The sequence below is a fragment of the Triticum aestivum genome, chromosome 5A (assembly GCF_018294505.1).
Source record: "Triticum aestivum cultivar Chinese Spring chromosome 5A, IWGSC CS RefSeq v2.1, whole genome shotgun sequence".
NCBI lineage: Eukaryota > Viridiplantae > Streptophyta > Magnoliopsida > Poales > Poaceae > Triticum > Triticum aestivum.
The window spans coordinates 633,260,650-633,279,247 of NC_057806.1; the positions used below are offsets into that span (position 1 = coordinate 633,260,650).

Here is an 18,598-nt window from a genome sequence, read left to right on the forward strand (position 1 = left end):
AATCTGTGATTAATTCTTCTCTTAGTATTATTGCGGTTGGGTGGAATGTGGATACGCGAGGGAGACGTCTCTGCACTGAGCGAGAGTGAAAGGCAACAACAATTTGCGAGAACCAATGCTAAAGCAATGTTATCCTGCCATAAAGCAGGTGCTCAGAACAAAGATAAAAGGGCAAAAAAAAACAGGCGATTCGAATAAAAAATTTGACAGAAAAAAAAGGTCACATGTGTCCGGAAGGCCTCTAGAATGGGCGAACCAGATTGCATAACGTTCGAGAAAAAGGAAGAAGAAACTTCCTGCCTTATCCGTGTGAGATGGCTCTGATAGGGACGCCGGAGATCACCGTCGCCGTGGGTTCTCTGGACGTGCGGTGGATAATCAGGTGTCAAAAGGGACCGAGGGAGCAGTTGACGGACGGTTGGAATGATCTTGCAGAAAAGGACGTTTACTGGATCACTTTTTCAAAAACAAGAAAAGAGTCTACGATGATTTTGGGAATTCCGATAAAAAAAAAGTAGTCTGCGCAAACTTGCAAATTATTCCGCTCAATGCAAAATAAAATAAAATTGCTAACGAAGCAAGCGCTCCATGATGCTCGAAATTTGAAGATCCCATAACTCAGATTTTGAAAAATCTGAAAAATACACATACACATTTAGGATATGCTCTACAAGTGTGAAGAGTTCCATGATGAAATACATTATATGATGTAGGCTACACAAAAAAGACATAATCATGCATTTTTAGCACATGTACTCTTCACTATAGAAATTTATGATTTTCTTTTCTCTTTTGTAGCTCACATAACAACTTATATCATCATGAAAATTTACACACTTTGTAGACAACATCCCTATGTGCTTGTGCATCTTTTACAGAAATTTTTGGAACTTCAAAATGTGATTTTGAATCGTTTAAAATTTCAGGCTCCATGTAGCCAGCCCGGTAACCAAAACTCCACTCTTAGAACCGGAAATTGCCAAGGCAGGATATGTTTGGTACCGTGAAAACACCTGAGCTAATAATAACGTACATATTACTTAAATCACATCAATTAGTAAGTAGTATAAACCTCTTGCATCTGGTGAAAGCAGATGAGACGGTAGAATTGCAAGAACAGTGAACGTACGTCCCTTTTGTACATTACAGAGTTACAGTGTACATTTTCATCGGCACAAGGATGTATCATCTACTTGGGAGATGTGAGTTTGCTGGTGTCGCTGGACGAGTCCCCGCTCACCAGTTCGTGGAACGCCTCCACCTTCACGGGCGGCACCCGCATGCCGTAAGAGTTCCTACAACACGACAGGAATCAAAGGGTTGAAGCAGACGATGACATATAAAACCGGCCAAGAACCCTGAGATGCTTACATCGATTGTGGCACTTGTTTGAACTGCTGGGCTAGCTGGGCTTGGGCGCTCTGGTTTCCAGACATGCCCAGCTGCTGCTGCTGCTGCTGCTGCTGCTGCGCTAGCTGGGCTTGGGCGCTCTGGTTTCCGGACATGCCCAGCTGCTGCTGAAACTGTTGCTGCTGCTGGTGGTGCTGCTGCTGGAGGAGCTGCTGCTGCTGGTGGTGCTGCTGCTGCTGCTGCTGGAGTTGCTGCTGCTGCTGCGGCTGGAGTTGTTGCTGATGTTGCTGCTGCTGCGGTTGGAGCTGCTGTTGCTGCTGTTGCTGGTGCTGCTGTTGAAGCTGCAGTAGCTGCTGTTGCTGGACCTGCTTTTGTTGCTGCTGCTGCAGTAGCTGATGGTGCCTCAGCTGCTGCATCTGCTGTTGTTGTCTGGTGAGAGATCCGTACGGGCTATCTATTTGTGAATCCATGGTGTTCTCGAGCTTCACGTTTACCAGGGCCTGGGCTTTGTCCGACATCGTAAGAGCACCACGGGGACCCGTCATTTGGTTCCGCCTCATCCACTGTTGCTGCTGCAGCAGCTGGTGTTGCTGCTGTGCTGTCAGATTCTGGTTATGGATAGTCATTTGAGGAGTGTACTGCCTCTGGAGCTGCCAATTAAGCATATTAGCTATGTGTTAATGTTAGGCGGCAGCATGACAAAATGATGTTAGGGTTTCACAGAGAAGAAATTTCCGAGAATAGTAATAGTTTCAAGTGCGTATATCAATGATAAATAAAAAGAATAGCAGAGAACTGGGCAGTAGCCCATCGGGTAGGTGTCTTAATATTATTGTCCATGAGCTCCTCCCCATTGGATCACAATAAAAAGGAAAGAAACCATTTGCTTCAAACAGTGACTAACCAAACAAACAAATGTAGCAGAAGCAGAATAGTTCCCATCACTGTGATTAGTGACCATTCGAAACCAGCCTGATGTTACAAAACCAGCTGCTTCAGTGGGTGAATGTAGAGACTAAATTCTAGAACCACTCCCAGTTCAATGGGTAGCAAATCACAGTGAATGGTCAAACCCAACATTAGTTCTGGGAGTTGGTTCCAATTTGCAAGAATTAGCAGAATTTTTCTATAGGAGACTGAACAATTAGAAGAATAAGGAGGCCTACTCTGAGGTACGAACATTGGTTTGCAACCCGTTCTAGCTAAATCTCAAAGGTACTTGCGCTAATATTAATTTGTAAGTGCCTCTAAAAATAGAAGTATCAGCAAGATTACACAGCTGTAATGATGACCAGCCAGACACCAATATCCATCCCCATCAAGTAAATTTACTTGCGGGCAGCTTAGCCAAAGAGCTTGTTTACGGTTAATAATAGATGGCCTTCTGTTCGGGACGTTCTTATAAACGCCTCAGAACAGCATCTAAGGCATTTTATCAGGTTCGCCCCAAATCATCTCTAGCTTAAGGCATTTTTCCAAAACGCATTTTTCCAAAACGCCTCGGACTGGATGAAGCTTACAGGGCATTTTTTGCAAATCGCCACAAACCAGACATAGATTTGGAGGCGTTTTCTGGAAAGCCTCTAATTGATGCAGGTTTTGAGGCGTTTGTAAGAAACACCTCCTAATGGATACTCCTGGGTGTCGTCGTTAATGGAGGGGACATGCCCGTGTATGTATCAGTAAAAAGGGCATATGAATTTCTTGCCAATAACATTACCTTTCTTGGTCTGGTGGTAAGGACGCTACGATGTTTTCCAGCCAATGCAGCGTTCGAATCATGCGTGCCCATCTATTTATACTGTGTGTTTTTTTGTTCTCACGAGAGGTTGTTTTAGTCCCATACTGCTTGGCGAGAAAGAGTTGGAGGTAGTTAAAAGGCGTAAACGTAGTTCAGAAATGGCAAGTACTGATGACATTTCTCTCGCTACTGGGCTTGTCTAGCCAAATTTAATTTAAAGTCTCAGCCCTGAAAGAGAGATAGATAGCCATTTAGCACAGAAAAGATACAAAGAGATAAAGAGAAGACCCCACGGTGTTTGTTTGTTCTGTTTTTCAATTTTGATCGACAAGTTTACGGCGCTTTGGGAAATCACCCGGAAACCTCGTTTGTGGAGTCTGTAAAACGCCGCTGAATGCCAGATCTTTCCAGGCGTTACTAGAAAACGCCTCGGTTGACTTTCCCCTTCATGAGCTTCTCTACCATTTTATAGAAATGCCACACAAAATAATTGGAGGCATTTTTTCGTCTTCTAGAGGTGTTTTAGGTGCCGTGTAATACCATACGTGTTGTAGTGTTAGTTGGCTGAATCCATCAACTTTGCATGATTGTGGGTACAGGCATTTTAGATGCCGTGTAATACCATACGTACTGTAGTGTTAGTTGGCTGAATCCATCAACTTTGCATGATTGTGGGTACAGGCTTTTTAAATATAGTATAAACAAATAATCCTACCGAGTAAGGAAGAAATTATGACAGTAGCGTACAGAAATGGTAGGAAAAAAAGGTAAGCAATGTATACACAACATAAAGTATGGTAACCAGCAGTAGTTGCCAACCTGTTGGGCTTGAAGGAGATTATTTTGATTTTGTACTTGAGCATCTTGATGAACTGGGTGGCTAGCCACTCTACTGCCCATCTTTGTAATCTCCATCAAGGGTCCAATGTTACTAAATGTTACATCAAAAAAGGAAATCATGAGCTCAACAGTTTATTTGCTAAACAACATATGCATTGAAATGTGTACAGCTCTGCCATCAAAATAAACCAATTCTATTAGCAGAGTACCTCAATTAGTTAAGCCGTACTGTAGATTTTTCATTTTCAAAAACTAAATGTCATTATAACCACTTGCACGTTTTCCCTACTTCTCTTGTTAAATACTCAACTTACCTAGGACCTTGCATATTGGATAGTGAAACCTTTCCCAAGCTCAAACATTTCTCTTCTAGTCAGGGACAGGGCACAGTTAAGTGGTTTCTTTGTCAAAGAGATAATTACGTAAAACAACAAGTTCCTGAGTGCCATAATACAATTCCAGAGCTACCAAGTTCAAACATTGGGCTAAACTGTAATACGGTACCCTGAAGTGGTGGTTTTTAGTAATGAACTCTTTGTGCAATATTATTAGAGAAGCATATATATTGTTCTATATGACCCTGTCCTAAAACAAGTTGCACCTAGTGGAGTTGGCACAATCTAGCACCTACTGCCCATCTTTGTAATCTCCATCAAGGGTCCAATGTTACTAAATGTTACATCAAAAAAGGAAATCATGAGCTCAACAGTTTATTTGCTAAACAACATATGCATTGAAATGTGTACAGCTCTGCCATCAAAATAAACCAATTCTATTAGCAGAGTACCTCAATTAGTTAAGCCGTACTGTAGATTTTTCATTTTCAAAAACTAAATGTCATTATAACCACTTGCACGTTTTCCCTACTTCTCTTGTTAAATACTCAACTTACCTAGGACCTTGCATATGGATAGTGAAACCTTTCCCAAGCTCAAACATTTCTCTTCTAGTCAGGGACAGGGCACAGTTAAGTGGTTTCTTTGTCAAAGAGATAATTACTTAAAACAACAAGTTCCTGAGTGCCATAATACAATTCCAGAGCTACCAAGTTCAAACGTTGGGCTAAACTGTAATACGGTACCCTGAAGTGGTGGTTTTTAGTAATGAACTCTTTGTGCAATATTATTAGAGAAGCATATATATTGTTCTATATGACCCTGTCCTAAAACAAGTTGCACCTAGTGGAGTTGGCACAATCTAGCATCACTCAAAGCAATATTAGAAGATTAAGGTATTTATGAGCTCATACCGTGGGTAGTTATTAACCATAAAGATAGAACTGTGTCAGTATGGACACACAGGAGTTAGGATGAAGGTGTAGAAGTGCATGCTCTAGCCAATGCAACCAAAAGACCGATCTGAGAGAGAGGGCCGGACATTATACTCCAACACTCCCCCTCACGTCTATGCTCCTTTGGAGCTATATGACGCGGGCAGCGGAAGCGGGGGCAGGCCGCAATTATTTATTGCGTTTACTGGGTTTTGAACCCTGAACCTGTTGGTTGTAAGTTTATGCACCTACTCCCTCCGTCCGTGAATAAGTGTACATCTAGGATTTGTCTTAAGTCAAAGTTTTAAAACTTTGATCAACTTTATAGGAAAAAGTAGCAGCATTTATGACACTAAATTAGTATCACTAGATTTGTTTTGAAATGTATTTTCATAATATACCAATTTGATGTCATATATACTACTACTCTTTTCTAAAAAGTTGATCAAAATTATAAAATTTTGACTTAGGACAAATGGTAGAAGTACACTTATTCACGGACGGAGGGAGTAACCAGTTCATCCATCAGACCGATCTGATGGATGAGACTAGGCAGCACATTATACGTCAACACTCCCCCTCACGCGTGGCTCCCTCAGGCCTAAACGTGGACCGAAAGTGGGCTGCAATTTAATTGCGCCAGCCGGGTCTTGAACTCAAGACCTCTTGGCTCTGATACCATGTAGAAGTGCATGCTCTAGCCAATGCAACCAAAAGACCGATCTGAGAGAGAGGGCCGGACATTATACTCCAACAGAAGGGAGCTAGATCAAGAATATCATTTTCGGTCAAAAGTGTGTCACATTCACAGATCTGCTAAAATGCTAATGCATAATAAATTGCATAATGTGGAAAGTAATATTATAGGAAACCATGCTGACATGGTCAAATCTACTGTTAGGACAGCAGAAATAAGGAAAACATTATAGTGAGGGTGTGAAACTGAAACAAATAAATGAACCTTTAAATAGATGTCAAGAGAAGTTATCACTGTTTATCCTAACCATTCTCAGTGAAGCAAAGTGGCATGGTCCCGTTTGCGACCATGACGTATCCAGCAAATCAGCGGTGAAGATCAGGAATGAAGTCATAACTAGGGAAAACATGGGAAGCAGGCATACTAAACTTGACAGTGCATGCTCAGAGACCATTGTCAGTGACACAAGGTAGAACAGTATTGTGAAGCTTGGTGAAAAAGGTGTTAGCTGGCATGCCCTACTAAGTATGGCCACATGGGAAAATTTAACTCCATGTGCGGGGAACATGCAAAACATGTACCTGAACCCTACCAAACAGTGATCAATGCAGATAAAATCTCCTTTTCCCTGACAACCTTGTGTATATCTCCCCTCCCATTTTGATTTTGCCTTCTTCCTCACCAACATGTCAGGGTTGCGGGGGGAGGTAAGTCCAATAACAACACCAACGTGGTATACTACTGGCGCGGAAGTTCAGCTGATTTCTCCCATTCAATACTAGTGACACATAGAAGGGCAGGCCTGGCACAGTGGTAGAGTCTCTCCACTTGTGGCCTGGAGGTCCTGGGTTCAAACCAGCCTCCTTGCAATTATGCAAGGGTAAGGCTGTCTAGAAATTATGCCTGTCATGAGTTAACTTGAGAAAAATTCAGGGTCCATTCTTTTAAAACTAGGTATTGTTCCCATTCATTAGTACATTTATCAGCATATTTGTCAGAGCAGCAATATGATTTCAGATAGAAAAACAAAAATGTTTATTTTTAAGCAGGTCATATGCCATAAAGTTCTTTTCTTTTATCTACAGAATACTGACAAGAACGCAAGGAGTACAAACAGAACAAGAAAGAAAATGTAAACAAAAAAGGCTACAGGTATACAAACAGAACAAGAAAGAAACATGTATACAAAAAAAGGCTCAGCATACCTGTAGCCAACAGTCTGTAGGAACATCTTAAGAAGCTCAATGGACGAAAATTGTTTCCTGTAGCTGTCAGTTATAAGTTTCAAATTGCGCCCTAGCTTAGAGATGTGCTTAACAATGATATCTGAAAAATCATCAACAGACCCTGCAGTTCCACTTTCAAAGCCTGCAACCGCTAAGTATCGAGCAACCAACTTCCGTGTGATAAGCAATGCTTGTTCTTGACTTAAAGATTTTCCTTCTACTTTAGATACATCCTTCCCTCTATATTTGTTTCCTGTCTTGTAGTACTCAGGCATCATTCCAAACCTTTCGAGCATTGCAGTGTTGCGACTAACAGGTGCCGGTAAATTATCAAGAACACCGTGAACTTCAATTTTATTGCTGATAGATATCCCACTCTCTCTAGGGATTGCACTTTCTGGAACACAGTCAGCTGGAAATTGTATTTCCGGGATGAAAGGATCATCTGTTAAATTACTGAATTCCCCATTTTCCAACATAATGTTGGGACCCTGATTGTCCATAAACACAGTCCTCTTCCTTTTATGCACACTGCAAACCTTAAGATAGTCAGACATTCCCTCTGGTGTTCTCTTTGGCATTTCTTTGTCATCTGGGCGAAACTTGCCATGCAATGTCCTGAACTTTTCAGCATATTGCTTGTACCATGTGCCAGGTAACTCATCATGTCGCTTGTGCCTTTGAGATAACATCGAACTCTCCCTGCTTGGACTAAACGCAGTTCCAGATTGCATCTGCAGAACAAGAACAGTTATAACCATCAGAATATAACATAGGAATGGAACTCTTGCCCTCTTAGTTAGCATATACCACCCAAAAATGCTATAGAGAGTTAATATAGCAAACTGAGAAGAAATATGGATGTGTTTTATAGCAATTAAGGAACACATTCAACAGTCAGGTATGTAACTAGGTTGGCAGCATGAAATATGTAACATTTAATTTTAATATGAGACCAACGTGTAGCATGAATTATAACACGGCAAGTAGGGTGAAAGTGAGATCTATTCAACATGTCCCCATCAAGAACCTAGTTTCAAAGTTTTTGAACAAAATAGGTCGAACCATTCCTACAACTATGGCGCAGGAGGCTTTCAGGAAACCATGTGTAGGATCAAGATAAGCAACAATAGCAACAGTCTCTATTATATAAAAAAAAGGTTCTTTGAACATGTCATGAAAAAACTGTGACAAGGGTTCATAACTTGGGAAATTACTATAAGATGTTTCAAACAGAAATAAATATCAGGCAGCAAAAACAAGCTTTTGAAAAAGATTTGCATATATCAGCGGATACTAAGACAAACAAACATTAAATGGGGAATATAACTATACTTGATGTTGAGTGTTATCTTCCTGCTCATCTTCCAACGAGAAATAAATATCATCTCCATGAAGCTGAAGATCTGGGATCAACAAAAAGGAAAATCACGATCAATAATGGCAGACATTTAAGCCCTAGCAGATAGCAACCTAGATCGATATTACACCATTTCCTCCAAGTCGAATATTAATCATTTCTTATCAACAACTAGTTATTATTCAAATCTTGAGCTAGCACATTTTGTCACCTTTTTCTGCATCTGACATTGGCACAGACATTTAGGACATCCAACAGAACTTAACCAATGGAAGAAGAGAAAACATAGTCTTGACTTAAATTCCAAAGCAGTTACAGTTGCAACTAATAACACCTCTTAAGAAAAGAAAAAAACATGCAAGATATGCTACATTTCAAGCCACGATACCATTTCAAATCCAAACAACTACAGCAGGCCTCAGACATTAAAATTGAACTCACGGATAACATTTCAATCCTCGGTTACTAATCAGTAAGAGATAGTAATCAGTTGGAGAAGTAGGCAAACACCCGATAATAGGGTGTAACCAAAACATATCGATCTATGATGAATGGCACCACATCCCACTGAAGACACTGGAATGTACACATTGATCATCCCCATGAAACCTAGAACACCATGTAACCAAGTCAACCTCGCCTACAAATTTCTAGCTCGGATTCTTCAGAACCCAGGCCCAGTGGTTCGTGCCAGCAAAGGATTTCCCCAAATCTCAGCAACAGAGTGGCGCGAGCGGTGGTGGTGGAGGAGGAAGAGGCTTCACTCACAGCTGGCGTTGAGGGAGTGGGGGCCGGCGGTGGAGGCGCCGGCGCGGAGGACGAGCGCGGCGGAGGCCTTGTCGAAGAGGAGCGCGCGGACGCGGAGCTGGAGGAGGAGGAGCTGGCGCGGGGGCGAGGAGGATGAGGAGGAGGAGGGGCAGAGGAAGGCGTCCCAGGTGGAGGCGGACGCGAGGTGCGGCGCGAGGGAGGCGTGGGCGCCGTCGCCGAGCCACGCACGCCACGCGCCGCAGGCCTCCAGCCGCCGCGCCAGCTCGTAGCCGCGGCCGTCGTCGCCCAGCAGATGAGCCGCCGCCGCCATCCCGCGCGACGGAGGGTCACGATCGGGCTGCGCGTCTAGCGCGGGCGGGGCGCCGGGATCTCCTCGGTCGCCGCGGGGAGGGAGCTCGGGCGGAGGTGGGAGCTGCGCGGCCGGAGTTGGGGACGAAGGGGAAGGCGCGTGTCTGGGAAATTTTGGCCCGTTGGGTTGTGCTGCTGGTAGACATCTGGCCTGTGCTGCTATTGGGCTGTAACAACCACCCTGAGTCCAGGATATTTTTTTGACTTCTCCAACATGGACATAGGCATAGGCATAGCTGTAACTACTAGTGATTCGTGCTTGTTTGGATAGTGATACTTAGCCATGCGTTTATCAAAAACTTGTTTATAGCAGATTTTTAGTAAAATCGGTTTTGCTAGTTTTTCTATGAATAATCAGTTTATGTAGAATCACGTTTGGTGTCAAAAAGGCTAAAAGCTGGCCTATCTAATTTCTTGTTTGGATAACCATCGCTCCTGTGAGTATAGGTAGGAGCGGGCCGTGAGAAACGAGCGCATCATGAGAAGTTCAGTTACGATCCAGTATATGTGAAACGTGTTTTTGGAAAAACCACTAGTAGTCGTTTTTCCATAACCATGAAATTCTGGGTTTCCTAGAAACACGTTCTTTATATCCACGGATTAGTTAGAGTACCCAAACAAGATTTTTTTTCTGTTGGACGGTTTTCCTAGTTTGTAGAGATTGCATTCTATATATTCTATCTACCCAAACAACCCCTAAAGGAAAAAAAACTAGTACTAGTAGTTTTACTTCTTGTTCTTTCAGTTTTGAGTCTAGGACTTCAAATGTTGAGGCGCACAGTCTCGCGAAACATTCTCTTACTCTAGATTTTGGTCACTATACTTGGGTTGGTCACCTTGAAATGTAGACATTGTGATGCAGTAATAAAGTTCATGAGTTTGCGTAAAAAAAGGAAATGATTAACATTAACCAGTGGATTATCACGCTCGCATCCGCCGTCTTAGTTGCGTGCCACGTGGCCTATTGGACCACCCAAGTCCCTATCCCTTATCGTATCTCTTCCGCAACATCTCTCCCGTGCACAACTGCTCAATCTTATCTAATCTAGTGGGGCGACTTCTTCATCCTCACGTTTTTCTCTCCCAACAGGAGTGCTATTGTAGATGACCACCGACACAGGCTAGCAGCAGATGACCGCCAGCACCATCTGACGCCAAATCTCTCCTCAGTCGTGGTCCGCCATGGCCGCCACATCTCAAAGCTCATCCAGCAATGCCCGCCTCAGCCATGCCCGCCACTAACTCAAGGTCCCACGGCAACACCCGCCTCGGACATGGACACCACCAACTCAAGCTCCTCCTGCCGCCAGCACCATTTCCTTCATGTCACGGTCTCTATTTGCAAAAAAAAATTGCAACATGAACTTCTGTTGCAACAAATAATGCAACATGTCCCCTATTGCAAAAGTTATCCTTTGTTTTTTACGGGAAAATGGTGGTTTTTCTGTTACTTTTCCAAAAAAAATGGTGAAATAAAAATATGTGCACAGATTATTATTTCTCATGAATTCAGAAATATTCAGAAATTTTAAAAATATTTTGTGAAGTAAGTAAATGTTTAGGTATTTAAGAAAATGTTAATGAATTAAAAAAACATGATTTTCAGGAAAGTTCATAAATTTGAAAATATGTTTCTGAAAAATGAAAATTTAAGAAATGTTTGTGAATTTAAAAATGTACAATTTTTTTTAAAAATTCTTGTGAATTTGAAATTTTTCACAATTTTCTTGAAATATTCACGATTTGAGAAATGTTCATGAATTTTAAAAAATATCCGTGAGTTGAAAAATGAAAAATAAAAACAGAATGAAGAAGAAAAGGAAAACACAGAAAAAAATAGAAACTTTATTTAGGCAAAGAAAAATAAAAACTATAAACGCCAAAATAGGATTTACCATGAATACTCTCACCGCGTCCGTCTCTGAGTGCTCTGTAGATCAGGCTTCAACTGGGCTTAACCCAACCTCGGATGGCAATTGTAAAATGAATGTGGTGGATTCTAAAAAGGTAAAATGAATGTGTGTTTTCACTCAATTATCTACCTGGCTGCTTTTATCACGATATGCATGTGAGTGCTTAGGCTGGTCATAGTGGGAGTAACATAGGTAGTAACATAGATGCCACATAAGTAAAAATGATGATGTGACAAGTAGTTAATGAGGAGAGAGGCAAATAGAGTAACATAATATGTTACCATCACATAGCGGTTTCCAATGCATAATGAGTCTACAAAGTAATAAATGAAGGCAACTATGTTACCACACCTATGACACTACCCATTATGAAGGTAGTAACATAGACTAGTAACATATGTATGTTACTAGTCTAAGTTACTTCCCACTATGACCAGCCTTAGAAGGAAAAATATGTTGGCATGTCGCGTGACAGAAAGGAGTCGTGCAGATCAATTGTGTTTGTTTAGAAAAAAAATGTATATATGTAGGTAAGAAACCGAGAAACATACGTCTAGGCGCTGCGACCTTTTACACACACGCATACCACGCCCACGCGCGCACAAAGCATCCTTGCAAAGGGTGTCGATCCTGCTGCCACTGGGATTTTCTGAACTTAATGCATATGGCGTTGTGGCAAAGGCATTCAACAAAGGTGCAATGGGCATTGTCTGCAGGGATGATCAAGAACTTACGGGGAGCCTTGGCACTGGTCTTCTAGCGAATAACTGAACTTGAGGTCCTTAAGCACATACATGCAGACAAGCTCTGGACTTGTTGCTCAACAAAAATTGCGTCGTCTCTAACTATGTAAGTGTCGTCAATGAGTTCAAATCAATGCAACACCTGGGAGGACATTGCATGATAGCTGGGGAGTTTATTTCCCATAGTCATAGTTTTTTGGCATGTGAAATATACCTTGAACAGCAAGAGTGAAATTCTCATCAACACATACATGGCACTCTTAAACATCGAGGTGCACTAAGAGTGTGTTCCCTAGAAAAGGGGGGGTTGTTCGGGACAATTCGCTATAATTTTGTTTTGAAAACATCCTTATTTAGAAACCGGACACAATGAAAGAAAAAGGGACTCCACTATGAATCCGAAGTTAGTTTTTTTTACCATGGCAAATCGAATGTTTTTTTGCGCAAATTACGTTCCTCGAGGATAGCAAGTTTAGTTGCGAGCATGGCAAGTCCATCTTAGTTTATTTTTTGGCCAGAAAATTGCCGTGTTGGTAAACTAAATTTTGATAAGTAAATAGGCAGTTTTCCGATTAAATTAATCCATGAATAAATTATGAGCATGACATTGACAGCATTGATAACACACTGGTTACGATCTAACAGAGCATGTACTACGCATATAGTAGAAACATCTACGCATATCGCTAGTACTGCTACAACAGAAAGAAACATGAGAGGGATAAACGATGTATACCCTCCAATCGGCCATGCGATGGCGGTGGCGGTGGCAGTAGCCGCGGCATCCTCGGCGGCCTTCTTGTCGGCTTCGGCCTTCTCAGCGGAGGCACGGTCGGTGTCGGTCGACATGGTGATGACGAAGGTGATGTGGACATAGATAAACAGAAGCGAGCAGTCGCGTAGTCGCTACCCAAAAACCTAATCGCCCCTCTCCCGTACAGGATCCGGAGAGGCGGGGTTTCGGAGGCCTGCTCTCCCGTCAACCGTGTACGCGGTGAACGGGACGGAGTCGCCGGCGGCAGCAGCAGCAGAGGAACGACGTGGGCGTGGAGGCGGAGATGCGTTCTGTTTCGTGGCGGCTAGGGTTGGCAGCGCCCCACATATATATGTGCGGCTGCGCGTGGAGAGACGTGGGCTGAACCCACGTCCAAGTCGGTAGCCCACGATCCGACGTCTCAGATCGTAGCCCCACCTATCAAAGACTCCGTTCCTGACCGGCACAAAGAAGCGCATAGGAGTGAGCTCGGCTCGGCTCAATCCCGCAACCCGCGTCGTGTCGTGTCGTGATGTGGCGAGGCGAGCGGAGGAGGAGGAGGAGTGCGCGAGGGCCTCATCTCTTCTCAAGCTCCAATGGCATGAGGAAGAGAATCCCTTATAAACCACTCCAACTCTCCTTCCACTTCCGGGGTGGGACTAAACTTCCCACCACCTTGTCATGCCACCTACATGGGCCCTTAGAGATCAAATCTGAAATTGTCATATGGGCTCTAGGCCCATCTCATATTTCAACAATCCCCCACCAGATCTCAGGGGCCCATTTGTCCTTTGTTCCAAACGCTGTTTTGATATACCAGCATCTCAGTGGAGACCGATTAAGGTTGAGCTCCACCTAGACCAAGTAGTTACACTCCTTCACAACTGAACAATGGACTATGCCTTGAATTGTCAGTTTGGCGTCAAGAAGTTTCACCACAAGTCTCACTGATACGAGGCTGCCGAAGGCCGACCCCTCGGGTGGAGCATATTAGTCACACTCCTGGCCTGTTCATGAGCTTGCTAGAGATCACCCCAATCTCATAGACTGTGACCAGCAGTCGGGCTCATATAGGTGTGTTCCTCCAAAGATCGCTCTGTAGGATAGCATCTTGCTTATGCATATAAGCCTTGGAACACATTAAGACAGTAGTCATCCTTCCATACAGTTTCCGAGAGTATTGCATCTCCAACGGAGTGGGTTAGTAAAGTTACTCTCCTCAGTTCACCACTGGCTTGTTTTCCCAGGTCCTACTTCACGGGATCTCCGATCACATAGGTTGGGTTACTACCATGGCAACTCATGTGGGTCTCATACCCATCTCCCTTGATGCGTTATCTATCACAACACGTGATAGCCCTTTAGTAAAGGGATCTGCCAGATTCTTAGCCGTTTGAATATAATCCAACGCTATCACTCCGGAGTTCCTCAATTTTCTGACAGCTTTCAATCTCATTCTTATGTGTTTGTTGGACTTCATGTTGTCCTTTGAACTCTTCACCTTGACAATAACTGTTTGATTGTCACAGTTCATAAGGATGGCCGGAACCGGCTTCTCAACCACTGGCAAGTCCATCAACAGATCTCGAAGCCATTCTGCTTCGCCACCCGATGTGTCTAATGCTGTTAATTCTGCTTCCATTGTCGATCTTGTTAAGATCGTTTGCTTGCAAGACTTCCAGGAAACAGCACCACCTCCAAGAGTAAATATATACCCAGTTGTGGCCTTCATCTCATCAGCATCAGAGATCCAATTCGCATCACTATACCCTTCAAGTACCGACGGGTATCCGGTATAGTGAAGTCCATAGTTCATAGTACCTTTCAGATAGCGCATAACTCTCTCAAGAGCACGCCAATGTACATCACCCGGTTTGGAAACAAATCGGCTCAGTTTGCTAATAGCAAATGCGATGTCAGGCCTCGTTGCGCTCGCTAGATACTGTAGTGAACCAACAATCTGAGAGTATCTCAATTGATCTATAGCTGTGCCTTTAGACTTTCGAATCAGCACACTAGAATCATATGGTGTTTGAGATGGTTTGCAGTCCGAATATCCAAAACGACTCAACACCTTCTCAACATAATGGGATTGCAAAAGTGTAATCCCACCCTCATCATCTCTCAATAGCTTGATGTTCAAGATAACATCAGCCACTCCAAGGTCCTTCATCTCAAAGTTCTGAGATAGGAAAGACTTAACCTCCTCGATCAACTTGAGATTAGTCCCAAATATCAGTATGTCATCAACATACAAACACAGTATAACTCCTTCGCCCCCACCATAGCGATAGTATACACATTTGTCAGCCTCATTAACAACAAAGCCAACAGATGTCAACGTTTCATTAAACTTGTCATGCCATTGCTTAGGCGCTTGTCTCAGGCCATACAAAGATTTCACCAACTTACACACCTTTCCTTCCTGACCATCCATCACAAAGCCATCAGGCTGTTGCATATAGATTTCCTCCTTTAGCTCTCCGTTCAGGAAAGCCGTCTTAACATCCATCTGATGAATGAGAAGACCATGCGAGGCCGCCAACGAGAGTAATACTCGAATGGTGGTCAGTCTGGCCACAGGTGAATAAGTGTCGAAGAAATCTTCTTCTTCTTTCTGGGCGTAGCCCTTGGCCACAAGCCTAGCCTTGTACTTTTCTATCGTACCATCGGGCCTAAGCTTCTTCTTGAACACCCACTTGCATCCCAATGGTTTGCAACCATAAGGACGTTCAGTAAGCTCCCAAGTCCCGTTAGCCATGATGGAATCCATCTCGCTATGGACCGCATCCTTCCAGTAGTCAGCTTCTGGAGATGCATACGCTTCTGAAATAGAAGTGGGATTATCCTCCACGAGGTATATGAAGAAATCATCACCAAAGGTCTTTACAGTCCTTTGTCTCTTGCCCCTACCAAGGGATTCCTCATTATCCTCCTCAGGATTTTCATCATGTGTTTGATTATAATATTCCATCGGAATGGCAGGTTCAGGAGTCTCCTCAGATTCCTGTCTAGAAGTGCTTTGTACATCTCTCATGGGAAAATGTCCTCAAAGAATGTAGCATCTTTAGACTCCATAATTGTACCGACTTTCATGTCAGGTACCTCAGATTTCACTACTAGAAATCTATAGCCAACACTATTCATAGCGTAGCCCAAATTAACACAGTCCACAGTCTTTGGTCCAAGCTTACGCTTTTTGGGGATCGGCACATTAACTTTCGCCAAGCAGCCCCAGGTACGTAAGTACGAGAGTGTTGTCCTTCTCTTGGTCCACTTCTCGTAAGGAGTGATCTCGTTATCTTTTGTCGGAACTTTATTCAGGACATGACAGGATGTCATTATAGCCTCCCCCCACCATGCCTTGGATAAACCCGACGTATCTAACATGGCGTTAACCAAATCAGTTAGAGTACGGTTTTTCCGCTCGGCAACCCCGTTTGACTGGGGTGAGTAGGGAGGCGTCCTCTCGTGAATAATGCCGTGTTCCGCACAAAAGGCATCAAACTCTTTCGAGAAGTACTCTCCACCACGATCTGACCGGACTCGTTTAATTTTCTTTTCAAGTTGATTCTCAACTTCTGCCTTATAGATTTTGAAGTAGTGTAGAGCCTCATCTTTAGTATTTAACAGATACACATAGCAATATCTAGTGGAATCATCTATCAAAGTCATGAAATATTTCTTTCCACCTTTAGTCAACACACCATTCATCTCACAAAGATCAGAATGTATGAGTTCCAGTGGCGCCAAGTGTCTCTCCTCTGCTGCCTTGTGAGGCTTGCGAGGTTGCTTAGATTGCACACACGAATGGCACTTAGAACCTTTGGCTAAAGTGAAACTCGGGATTAAATTCGATTTTGCTAGCCGCGTCATAACACCGAAACTAATGTGACAAAGACGTGAATGCCATACTTCAGATTCATTAACACTCAAATGAATATTGTTCACGACTTTATTACATAGATCTGCAAGAGAAAGGCGGAACATGCCTCCGCATTCATAACCCTTTCCAACAAATAGTCCATATTTCGTAACAACTAATTTATTAGACTCGAATACCAACTTAAACCCTTCTCTACATAGAAGGGAGCCACTAACGAGGTTCTTCTTGATGGCGGGGACATGCTGCACGTTCTTCAGCTGCACGATCCTTCCCGAAGTAAACTTCAGATCGACCGTGCCAACACCAAGAACAGAAGCACTCGCGCCATTCCCCATCAGTACGGACCCGTGACCTGTGGCCTGGTAAGAAGAAAACAATGAAATGTCAGCACACACATGAACACCTGCACCTGTGTCGACCCACCAATCGGTGGACGGCCAAACTGAAAATACAGCAAATAAATTACCGTACCCAGATGCACCACCCTCATTGTTGCTCACAATCATATTGACATACTTGGAGTCCTAGCCTTGCTTCTTATACTTGTTTGGGCACTTGTTGGCCCAATGTTCAAGCGAACCACAAGTAAAGCAGCCCTCATCCTTCTTGTTCTTCTTGAAGGTCTTCTTACCCTTCTTCTTAAAGTCGGCACTCTGTTGGACACCGTTCTTTCCCTTGGGCTTGTGGGAATTGGAGTTCTTCTGATGCACCATGTTGGCCACAGAAGTTCCTTCGACCCCTTTTCCGTGCGAGTCCTTTGCCCTTGAATTCTGCTCAACACTCAGATGGCCAATGACATCCTCCACAGAGAATTCACGCCTCTGATGTTTCAGAGTGGTGGCAAAGTTCCTCCAGGAATTGGGAAGCTTAGCGATTATGCAGCCCGCGACAAACTTGCCCGGTAACTCGCACTTAAGAAGCTCAAGCTCCTTAACAATGCATATTATCTCATGAGCCTGCTCCAATACAGGACGGTTTTCAACCATCTTGTAATCATGGAACTGCTCTATAATATACATCTCGCTCCCTGCATCGGCAGCCCCGAACTTAGATTCGAGCGCCTCCCACAAGTCCTTGGCAGACCGCACATGCAAATATGCGTCAACCAGCTTATCTCCAATCACGCTCAGAACTGCCCCGAGGAACACGACAGTGGCCTCCTTGAACGCCTTCTCCTGATCAGGAGCGATCGTTCCTGTGGGAGTCACACCGGCGACCCAGAACACGTTCATGGCAGTGAGCCATAAGGTGGTTTTAGTCTGCCAACGCTTAAAGTACGTCCCCGTAAACGGCGACGGTTTCAGTGCAGCAGCAAAACCAGAATTCGAAAAACTCCTACACATATTAGGTTTTTGGATTGATAAGAAAATAGGCAGTTTTCCGATTAAATTAATCCATGAATAAATCATGAGCATGACATTGACAGCATTGATAACACACTGGTTACGATCTAACAGAGCATGTACTACGCATATAGTAGAAACATCTACGCATATCGCTAGTACTGCTACAACAGAAAGAAACATGAGAGGGATAAACGATGTATACCCTCCAATCGGCCATGCGGCGGCGGTGGCGGCGGCAGTAGCCGCGGCATCCTCGGCGGCCTTCTTGTCGGCCTCGGCCTTCTCAGCGGCGGCACGGTCGGCGTCGGTCGACATGGTGATGACGAAGGTGATGTGGACGTAGATGAACAGAAGCG

General features: G+C 43.6%; 1 protein-coding gene across 1 annotated transcript; it reads right to left on the reverse strand.

Annotated features, from left to right (window-relative positions):
- Positions 1 to 1,019: 1,019 nt before the first annotated feature.
- Positions 1,020 to 9,733, reverse strand: LOC123105487 (uncharacterized). Its single transcript, XM_044527568.1, has 6 exons — positions 9,253 to 9,733; positions 8,460 to 8,530; positions 7,104 to 7,858; positions 3,911 to 4,022; positions 1,372 to 2,000; positions 1,020 to 1,295 (listed from the first exon to the last, which is right to left on the reverse strand). The coding sequence occupies exons 1-6, from the start codon at positions 9,560 to 9,562 to the stop codon at positions 1,190 to 1,192; spliced, it is 1,983 nt and encodes a 660-aa protein (XP_044383503.1). The 5' UTR covers positions 9,563 to 9,733; the 3' UTR covers positions 1,020 to 1,189.
- Positions 9,734 to 18,598: the final 8,865 nt, after the last annotated feature.